General features: G+C 46.7%; 1 protein-coding gene across 3 annotated transcripts in view; it reads right to left on the bottom strand.

Annotated features, from left to right (window-relative positions):
* Nucleotides 1-831: 831 nt before the first annotated feature.
* The window catches only part of cacng7a (calcium channel, voltage-dependent, gamma subunit 7a), a 19,990-nt gene continuing 11,188 nt past the window's right edge, over nt 832-9,633 (bottom strand). Inside the window, exons 4-6 of one of the 3 annotated variants that reach the window (XM_040122233.1) lie at nt 4,566-4,711; nt 1,188-1,541; nt 832-1,136 (exon numbers count right to left, since the gene is read on the bottom strand). In XM_040122233.1, coding sequence (XP_039978167.1) covers nt 1,020-1,136; nt 1,188-1,541; nt 4,566-4,711 — 617 coding nt within the window. In that variant the 3' untranslated portion in view covers nt 832-1,019. Of the gene's footprint in view, nt 1,542-4,565; nt 4,712-9,633 lie in introns of all 3 variants that reach the window. The other 2 variants (XM_040122234.1, XM_040122232.1) reach the window with 2 other exon arrangements.

Here is a 9,633-nt window from a genome sequence, read left to right as displayed (position 1 = left end):
AGTAAATAAAGTCAGTCAGAAGTTTTTTTTGGTTTTGTTTTTTTTTTTGCTTTAATCCCTGTAGGGAGACTGGACAGGAAGAAGAGCGAAGGAGATAGAGGAGGAAAGGTAAAGCAATGGTTACAGAACCTGCCAAATACACGGTGGGGTAAGCAATGGGAATCTGTTGACCAAAGTCTTCCATCTACCGGTCTACTATTTCTTATTTTTTGTCTGGTCACCTTACGCTACCTTTATGTTAGCAGGTGTTTTTTGTGAAACCACCACCCACCTGTTCTCTCCCACCTGAACAAATGCCACGGTCTACTTTTGATGTATAGTTCAGTTTTTATAGGGTTCCCTCTCATGGTTTCAACATTTCCTAGAAAGTAATCAAGATGTTACGAAGCAACCTTCCCAACCATGTCCACGGAGTTACAAAATAATGACGTTTTTTTTTTTAATCTAATGTTTTTCGAGGAAAAGCCGGTAATCTTAGTCCTGTTTGATGGAGGGGGGATACATTTGTGATCAGATATACTGTTTGTTTTAAACTCTTTTCCCCCTTTTGGCGAATGGACAGTGTTTTGGAAAGGATTCAGCTTCCTGTTTCCTGTTCTGCCTCACACTGTTGCCTGTGTATCACGGCCCCCCGATGATGAATGTACCCGTCAACATTTTGTTGCTATTAATTATCGTATTCCTCACGCCTCCCCTCCCATGTTCCCTCCCAGCTTGTTAAAAGTTTCGTTAAATGCCTGCCTTCTAGTCGGGCTCGGGCTCGGCCTCGGCGGTGAGTCATCCCTCCGCCCACCTGCCTCTCCTCCCCTCCTCCCCTCTTTTCTTTCCTCTACTCTCCTCTTTATTTGATCTCCTTAAACCTCACTCCTTCATCCCCTCTGCTGCATCTCTCCTCCCACACACTTTGAGGGTACAAGATTTGTGTTTGTGTGTGTGTTTGTGGTGTGTAAGAGCTGTGACAGAGCCGATCTAATCCCCCCCCCCCAGCTGTTTTCCTCCCCCTTCCCCGCATATGTAGCCTAGCATGGCGAGGCGCTCATTCGCATGTGCGTGTGATAGCGGGGAGGAGGAATGGCTGAGGGTGGTGCCGCCATGGGCAGGGACTGGGGCGGGGGCCCGCTCGGGTGGGGGTGGGGCTGAGGGTGACCGTGGGCGTGGGAGGCCCTGGGCAGGGTGGAGGTGGTGACTGGGTGAAGGGGGTGCGGATAGGAGGAGGAGGTGGAGGAGGAGGAGGCTGGCTGGAGCTGGTAGCTGGCTGCCGATGAAGGCCCGGAAGAGGAGGGCGTCGGCTGGGAACTGCTGCCCCCCTTGGGAGGCGGCTGTGGAGGTGGAGTCTGGTTGAGCTGGATGGAGATGTCGGAGGAGACGTCAGAGGCGCTGCGACCACGCTGCGGTGGAGGCCAGGAGTCCGGATGGAGGAACTGGCCGCTGTAGTCGCTGCAGTCGGACATGCGGGGGCGGTAGAGGGCGGGGTGAGGCCTGTACAGCTCCTCCTCAGCGTACCGTTTCATAAAGAGGTAGACGGACATCACTCCTGCACCCTGGGATGGAGACGGATACACACGGATATAACACGGGTACATGTTTTTGTCAACCCCTCCACTGGTGAAGTTATGGTTTTAGTTAATTGGCAACACTTAATTCTGGTGCTGATCAATCCTGGAATTTTCTTTTCTTAAAGAGTGACTGATAATAATCTGGTTTCCCCTGCAAACTAGTGTTGACGCCGCGTGTTTTTCCCCGCATCCTGCGCAACAGAATGTTATGTTGGGTGGGGTCAGACGGTCAAAAGACTGTCAACCCATAGATGCAGGTGCAGCAATGGCCTCCCGCCAGCATCACTAACACCCCGAGGTACACGACTACGTCACCGCAGCACGGTGAGAAGTCAAACCACTCTACAATAAGAAACAAAGCACGTGTGAGTACTTACCTGAACACGGAGGTTTACGTTGGCGCAGATCCGGATCCAAAAGAGTGTAAATGTTTTAATGAGAACATAAACATTTCGAAACGCGAGGGCTGTGAAGCAGTGGAGGAGTTTTTACTACTGATTTGATTAATTGAACAGGCAGGTATTGGGCTGCATCCCTCTAGTATTTTGTTCCTAACTCCTGTAGTTACTTTACTTATTGTGATGCACTTATGTTGTTTTTTGTTATGTTTGCATGTATATTAGTATATTGACAGAATATGGAGAAGCAGCATGGGTGGATGATGAAGACATATTGCCCGCTGGGTATTATGAAGTTATCTTCTTAAAATTTGTAAAAATTATACGTTTTCCAATCAAATAAATAGTTTTTAATAACAGTTTTGGTTGTAAACAGCTCTGGTTATAGTTTCTGATCGACAGTCGAGCAAATGAGGTGGATCTGAAAAATAAATAAATACATCAAACAGTACTGAGAACGTCTGCTGACAAACAGAAATTGAAATGGAGAGAGAAGCCACCCAAGCTACTTCCATGCACGAAAACGCAGCATGAGCATTATCACAGGAATCAAAATGAGCTGCGGAGTTTTCAGCAAATTCTCTGATGCAGGAAAGTTTCCAGGAAACACCGGAATCAGCACAAGGCTTCTCCCTAAACTGCAACACACTGCCATCAGGAGGGGAAAAAGTTGAACAACTTCAGAACGGTTTTGCAGGGAGCTGACAAAAAGGGGCTTGGCGCTCCTCAGTGGAATGAACCGTATGAAAAATGTACTGATGTTTTCAGCCGTGCGTCCGCTGAGCATTCACAGCTCATTCACTATTAATCCACAACATCGTCGCTACAACAGCCCTGGAACTTGAGAATGCCGATGGACGTGTGTGTGTGTGTGTGTGTGTGTGTGTGTGTGTGAGAGAGAGACATTTAAACAGTGTGTTTAAATGTGTGTTTGTGAAAAATCCCATGTTTATCAGCTCCAGTGCAGATTGGAAGAAGAGAAGTGTAGAAAAGCAGAAAAGAGGAGGGGGGAGAGAGGGAAGGAGGGCAAACCAGGCAAGTGAACAAAGAGGAAAGGCAGATGAAAAAAGATGAGAAAACAGAGGTGAGAAAAGAGGAAGAAAAGAGAGGGAAGGAGAGAACAGAGGATTAGAGAGGGAAACGTGGAAGAACAAGATGAGGAAAGATAGATGGAGAAAATGGGGTAACTTTATAAGAAAGGAAGATGAGAGAAGAAAGGGAATGAAAGAAGAAAAGACAGAAAAAAGGAAAACAGAAAATAAGAGAAGCAGATAAAAGAACAGGAGACAAAGGATTAGAGAAAGACATAAAAGAAGAAAAATGTAGAGGAAATGCAAATGAGGAAGGGCATAAAAGAATAAATAAGAGTAATAATGAGAGAAGATGAGGAAGGGGAGAAGGGAAGAGGAAAACAAGAGACTGGAAGGAAATATGGAAAGATAAAGAGAGGGAAAAGGAGAACGGGGGACAGGGAAGAGAACGCAAAGACAAAAAAGGACATTTGGGTGCTGAAGAAGATTGAAGAACGGAAGCAGAGAGAGGAGTGAATAGAGAAAAAACGAAAATGGGGGTAGACAAGAAGATAACGTAAAACGAGGACAGATGCAAGAGGAGAACAGAGGAGATGAGAGAAGAAGAACAGAGAGGAGGAGGGAAAGTGGGATTAGAAAATGAAAGATAACAGAAGAGTAAGAAAGAGTAGATTTGAGTGAAGCAGAGAAGAAGAGAAAAGAGGGAGAGGAAGTGGGAGAGGAGGGAAAGAAAACAGAAAAGAAGGGGAAAAACAAAGAAGAGATTAGATGAAAGGATAGAAGGCAGCGGGTAGGAGAGCAGAGGAGATGAGAGAAGAAGAGAAGAGAGGGGAGGGGACAACAGAGGATTAAAGAACTGGAGATAAAAGAAGAAAGAAGAACAGAAGTAGAGGACATAGAGAGAGAGAAAGGAGACCTGTTCAAAGCACAAAGCAGAGAAGAGGAGACATGAGGAAAAGAGGAGGAAAGCTATGAAAAGAAAGAAAGAAGAGGAAGATAGAGAGGGAGGAGTAGGAGAGCCCCCCCCCCAGCGAGGAATATTCTCATGCATATGAAGCTGTGCTGCGACAGAGCTGCTGCCCTCAAGTATTCAAGCTATTAACATTTATGAATATTGATGCAGGCAGGATGACGGGCTCCTACGCAGGCACTTTGTGTGTGTGTGTGTGTGTGTGTGTGTGTGTGTGTGTGTGTGTAGCTGAATACTGTAAGTCTGCAGTTCAGCAGGCTACAAGCAGTTTGTGTATCTGTGTTTGTGCACATGCTTGAGCGTGTTTAGCTAAATGGCACTTGGTCGACATCCGAGACAGATTCCAAACAATCTGTGTGTGTGTGTGTGTGTGTGTGTGTGTGTGTGTGTGTGTGTGTGTGTGTGTGTGTGTGTGTGTGTGTGTGTGTGTGTGTCTGTGCAGTCTTTTGTTAGGTAGCATCAGTAAATGTTAAGCATCAGTACATATTAGTGTCACTGTGAACTGTTCAGTGTGTGCTTTTGTTTTTACTTGAGTGCGCCTGCAGTGTGTGTGTGTGTGTGTGTGTGTGTGTGTGTGTGTGTGTGAATGTGTGTATTGAGCTTAGATCACCTCTTTGAGCAGGAAGGAGGAGGCGGCGAAGGCGAAGGACCAGCCGTAGTGGTAGTGGAAGAACTGCTCTGGCTCTCTGGGTCGGTTCATCACCTCATCATTTATACTGGAGATATACAAGACCAGACCCACTACCAGACTGAGGCCTGTGGACACACACAGAAATCATTCTGTTATTAGCACAGCGGTATAGCGTAGGTCTTGTCTCGCTGTGAACAGGGAGTTCAATGTACTTTTGTGTATCAAACATTCTCCTCGTGTTGACTATAATCGCTCGGTATGTAATTTCTGCCGCTATCTCTCAGTCCAAACAATAACAAAGGACGGAGTCTGGTGACTTCGTGAAGTAGCGCGGGATCGTGGCAGTTGCTGTCTTCACCGCTACTGCCGGGTTCTCCTGAGTTAGGATTCCTTCGGCGTCAGTTCGTTCAGGAGGTCTTTACCAGGAGCCGAATTATCCGCAGAGGTCTCCTCCTCAACAAAACAAACAGACCAGGTGATTAAAACCGGTAAAGACACCGACTAAAGCGGTTTCACGGTGGAGATCAGTGTTTCTCCGACACTGTTCGGTGGACGCGGGACGCCTCGGAGGGGCTGGGAGCCGGGCTGCCGCTATCGTTTGCTCATCCTGTTTCTCTGATAACTTGAGATCCAGACGTCCGATAAAAAAAAAGAAAAAGAAAACAAGTCAATTTTGATCTCTTCTGGCAGACAACCACGCTGACGCGTGGACAAAGGGGGATTTCTCTGGGCCTGAAAATTGCTGGAAACATTTTGGTTGTAGGTCTGGTGGTTTCTAGACATTCTCATGCGGAAAAGTGACATATTATACCTTTAAAAGGTGGTTTTAAAAAGATTTTAAAAGTCCATGGTGATGATCTCACCAAGCCTCATTGAGTGGACACAGACACAAGCCATCAGTAGGTCTATTCAGCTCATTAGCCTCATCCGGTTCACCTGTGTGTACTCCTGAGAAACCCTGCACGGGCGATGGCATGGGTTGTTCAAAGAGAACCTTTGAGTTACCATTGATTTGAATGTTTCATGTATGAAACCAGTCATTCAGTTCTAAGCCACCTTAGCTGTCAACTATTTCTTTGCTAGTCTGTTAAACCGTTTTAATCCTACCTGCCTCGCTTCACGGTTCAAGCTTTCCCCTTTTACACATTAAGGTGTGTCTGCACCAAAGTGTTCTCCCACTGGAGAAGAAGACTGTTCGAAGTTCAGCCGATGCTTACAACCCTTCAGTCCCTCCCGTACGTTTGCCACAGCAGCAGAGAAATTCCACTCTGCCACTTCTGATCCGACCCTGCTTTTCCTTTGGTCCGAGCCGCTCTGCTACTCTAGAGGGACGAACCCTATCTTACATTGACATGCAGCGTCAGACTGGTCACCGAGCCAGCTGCGAGCAGTTGTCCGGAACAATGGAAGAGCACAAAGTGGGTTCTCTAATGTACAGGGTGGTGCACGAGGATCGAAACTGGAGTGAATTCAGTCACATTTTCGCAAAAAGGTGCTCGGGACATACCGAGCACGTAGAGGAGATGTACTGCAGGGGTGTTGTGAGGGTTTTCTTTGGATGTTTTAAAACCTTTTTGTCATGAAACTGGGCCACTATTGGAATGAATTGTAATACTGTCGTTCATGGAGGAGGGAGTGACACAGTGTTTGTCAAGCCTCCTTTAGAGTCGGGAGTATTCGATACTGAAAGATTTTGGCTGGAGTATTACTGTGACGTGCAACTTGGAAACTCGTGCTCAAGCTTCTGATTAAGAATCCCCATGGACTTTTGTTTCTCGTTAAACCACCAACTCTCTCAGGCTACAGCTACGTGACACGGGACCAATACAAATACACGAGGCAGGAGTGAAACGTCAGGGGTCGACCCGAATGGCTCGACACGTGAACGGGATCATACGCTGATTGAATGTGCGTCGTACGTGGATTTTCCAGAGGGAACAGAGCAGACCGCCAAAGACCGCTGGAGTTGCCAGACCGCGTCAACCAGCTGAGGAAGAGGAGGATGAGAAATTAGGACGTTTAGTTATTTTTGTTACCTCAATCCATCAATGTATAAAAACTATAAAACTACAAATTACCAGAAAAACAGGAGTATTACCCTCTAGTAATAATCCCATCTGAACTGGCCTTTAGTCTCTTCGTATTAGCATGTATTTATGTATGTGTGTGTGTGTGTGTGTGTGTGTGTGTGTGTGTGCTTGTGCTCTGTAGCTGGAATAGCTAATGATAACCTGCCCTGGACGTACTGTAAATAGGCTGAGAAAACCCCAACAACAGGCTGTGCTTTGGTAAACAAGGAGACAATCTCCCTCACACACACACACACACACACACACACACACACACACACACACACACACACACACACACACACACACACACACACACACACACACACACACAGACAGACACACACATAATAACATGCACTTGTGCTTGCAGTCAGCGCACAGGACAGAAATAGATGCGAGTACACACTAGAGCATACAAGTCCTCACTGACACGCGCACACACGCTCAGTGAATCCTCATTAGGAGTGTTCCACTGCTTCCTCCCCTGCCGACAGACTAACCACTGCAGCTGACCTCCAAAATCCTCCAGCGCTGAAACTCTGACACGCTAAACACAGCAGAGATGCTTCCCTTTGAAAATCTCTTCAAAGCGCCACTGATACTTTAACATACAACACTATGCTAACGGGAACTAAACAAATGAGGGCCAGAACCCACGGCGTTTTCCCAAGGTGATAGGGTGGGTTTAAACCTCTGCGCCAGGGTGCCGCTCCGTGGCACCCTGGAGCTGATGTGCTCCTCCTTAAAAATGGAACTACACGTCTGGGTCGCTGAGATACGACGTGGAAACCGCAAGAACTGTGCTCGGTGCGTCTGCACTGCTTGTGGTTCCTCCTACAGGCTTCCAGCACTGGTAAGAGGCAGTCCACAGTGGAGAGGACGTGGATAAACCTACATTTCTTTCTTTTTACTAACACTACGAATAGCACGTCGTGACCTGGCAAGGCCCTTTCCAGCGCAAACCTTTCCTCACGGCTGAAACAACATTTCTGAGGCTATTTAATGATTTCATGGCTTTCGTCTCCTTTTCTACAAGCTGGTGGTGCCATGGTGACAGCAGTGGTTGCTAGGAGCAGTTAATGTTTTTGTTTTTTTTAATCATAATCAAATAAATTATATTTCAAGAACTGTCAAAAGTCTATGAGTCAACGACCTGTGCAGCCGCGTCAATGTCACCCACCTTTTATGTAGCCATTTTGCAGTCACTACATTGAATGTATGTAGTTATGTTGTTACAGCAGCTGCAGGAAGAAGACGTGCCCATTCGTAATCCCACCTGCAAAAAGGCCCACGGTATTTGAAGCTGAAGAAATCGGCAATGTGAGCAGCACCCGAGAGGTCTGGAACCAGGCCAGTGTGGTGACGGGGTGATTGCGTGCAATCGGCGCAATTTCAGCACCAAACGATGAATGAATTTCTACGCCGGTTGCATAGAGAATAGGAGCTCGAACATCTTGAGAGAAATGACTGAGGAAGAGACGCATAAATCTGTCTTAACTATGCTCCATTTTAAAGAGCGAGACATGCTTGTGGCAAAGTGTTTAATATCTTAAAAGTAAGTAAGAGTTCAGTTTAAATGATTGGGAATCATGCACCAGTAAACCTGTTCTCTGTCAAGTCATCGGGGCTGGATTAACGCCAAACTCAATACCAGTTGAAATGACAAAGGCCTTACGGTGGGTTATTCATTTTCACCTAATCTCCCTCACAGTCCTAAAACCTTGATCATTTCCGTTAAGAGTTCCCGTATAAATGTGTGTTTGGCAAAATGACTAAAAAAACTAATCGATATTGGTATTTCAGCAGAACTAGCTGTCTTCTGGGGATCTAGGAAAAATACAGTTAGGACTGTAATGGGGGCCAGGAGGGGTCCAGACCCCCCATAATACAAACATGCAGAAATGCCCCATGTTCTGCCTGCGGACACGATCTACTCGATTGGCAGAGCACCGCCTGGTCCTGACCCGAAGTACCTGTTCAGCGGTGAGATCGTTTGGTGGGACAGCCGTGCAAAACGGGACTAATCAAAGCAGGAGGCGCGTAGCCTTCGCGGGAGCGGACGGTAGCAGATTCGTTGGATTTATGTGAGGGAACAAACAAGCGCTGTGGCAAGGCAGGCAAAGGGAAGACGGAACGCTGAGGCGCTCGGAGGCTGCAGTTACACTAATGACCTGTGATGTTTTCATACAGACACGTTTCTGTTTCACTGCTCTCTACCCTCAGACTATGAAATGTGTAAAACAATGTTTAGCAAGCTCGAAAAAAATATGTACATTTCCTGGAAAATGCGTTTTGGCCTGCTTGGAATAACAGAAGAAAGAATTGGACGGCTCCAAGCTTCTTCACATGGCAGGAAAAAAAAACAACAGATGATTATATAAGATGATTCTCTGTTTTTTTTCCCTCCAATTTCTGACATATCACTGCAGTTTACAAGATATATTTTATTCGTCAAATCAATTTAAAATCGATTTCATGTTAAATTAAAGCTATATCAAATGTTTTATATGTAAAAATGTGTTTATTGTGTGGTCCGTCATCGTTTGACTTCAATAAAGCTGAGGATTCGGCTGGTGAACATGAGGAGTGATAGAGACTCTCAGTGCCTGGCGACGCTTCTGGCCTCTCTCTTAATCTCTGCTCACAACCAACATTATCAGTCCTTTGCCCAGCGTGAAACTGGGCAGTGGAGAGACACTGTGGTGAAACGGTGAGAGACCGGAACACAGGAAGCCGAGGCATCGGCGTCGTTCCCGCATTTGGCCGTCGGATGGCAGTGTCGTGGCTGAACGCTCATCCCGGCAGCAGCCTCCTGGCCTGATTGTGTGGGCACCACGCGGGCATGAAACGTGCACGCGCGCGTTCGTGCAGAGGCAGAGGGGAAAAACACCAGAGAGGGAGGAAAAAAAGAGAGAGAACGAGAGAAGGAGAGAAATTACTGGGGGAAGGACAGACAGGAGAATAAGGGAGGGAAC

This window comes from Xiphias gladius, chromosome 24 (assembly GCF_016859285.1).
Source record: "Xiphias gladius isolate SHS-SW01 ecotype Sanya breed wild chromosome 24, ASM1685928v1, whole genome shotgun sequence".
NCBI classification, from domain to species: Eukaryota; Metazoa; Chordata; class Actinopteri; order Istiophoriformes; family Xiphiidae; genus Xiphias; species Xiphias gladius.
This window is presented reverse-complemented; position numbering and strand designations above follow the sequence as displayed.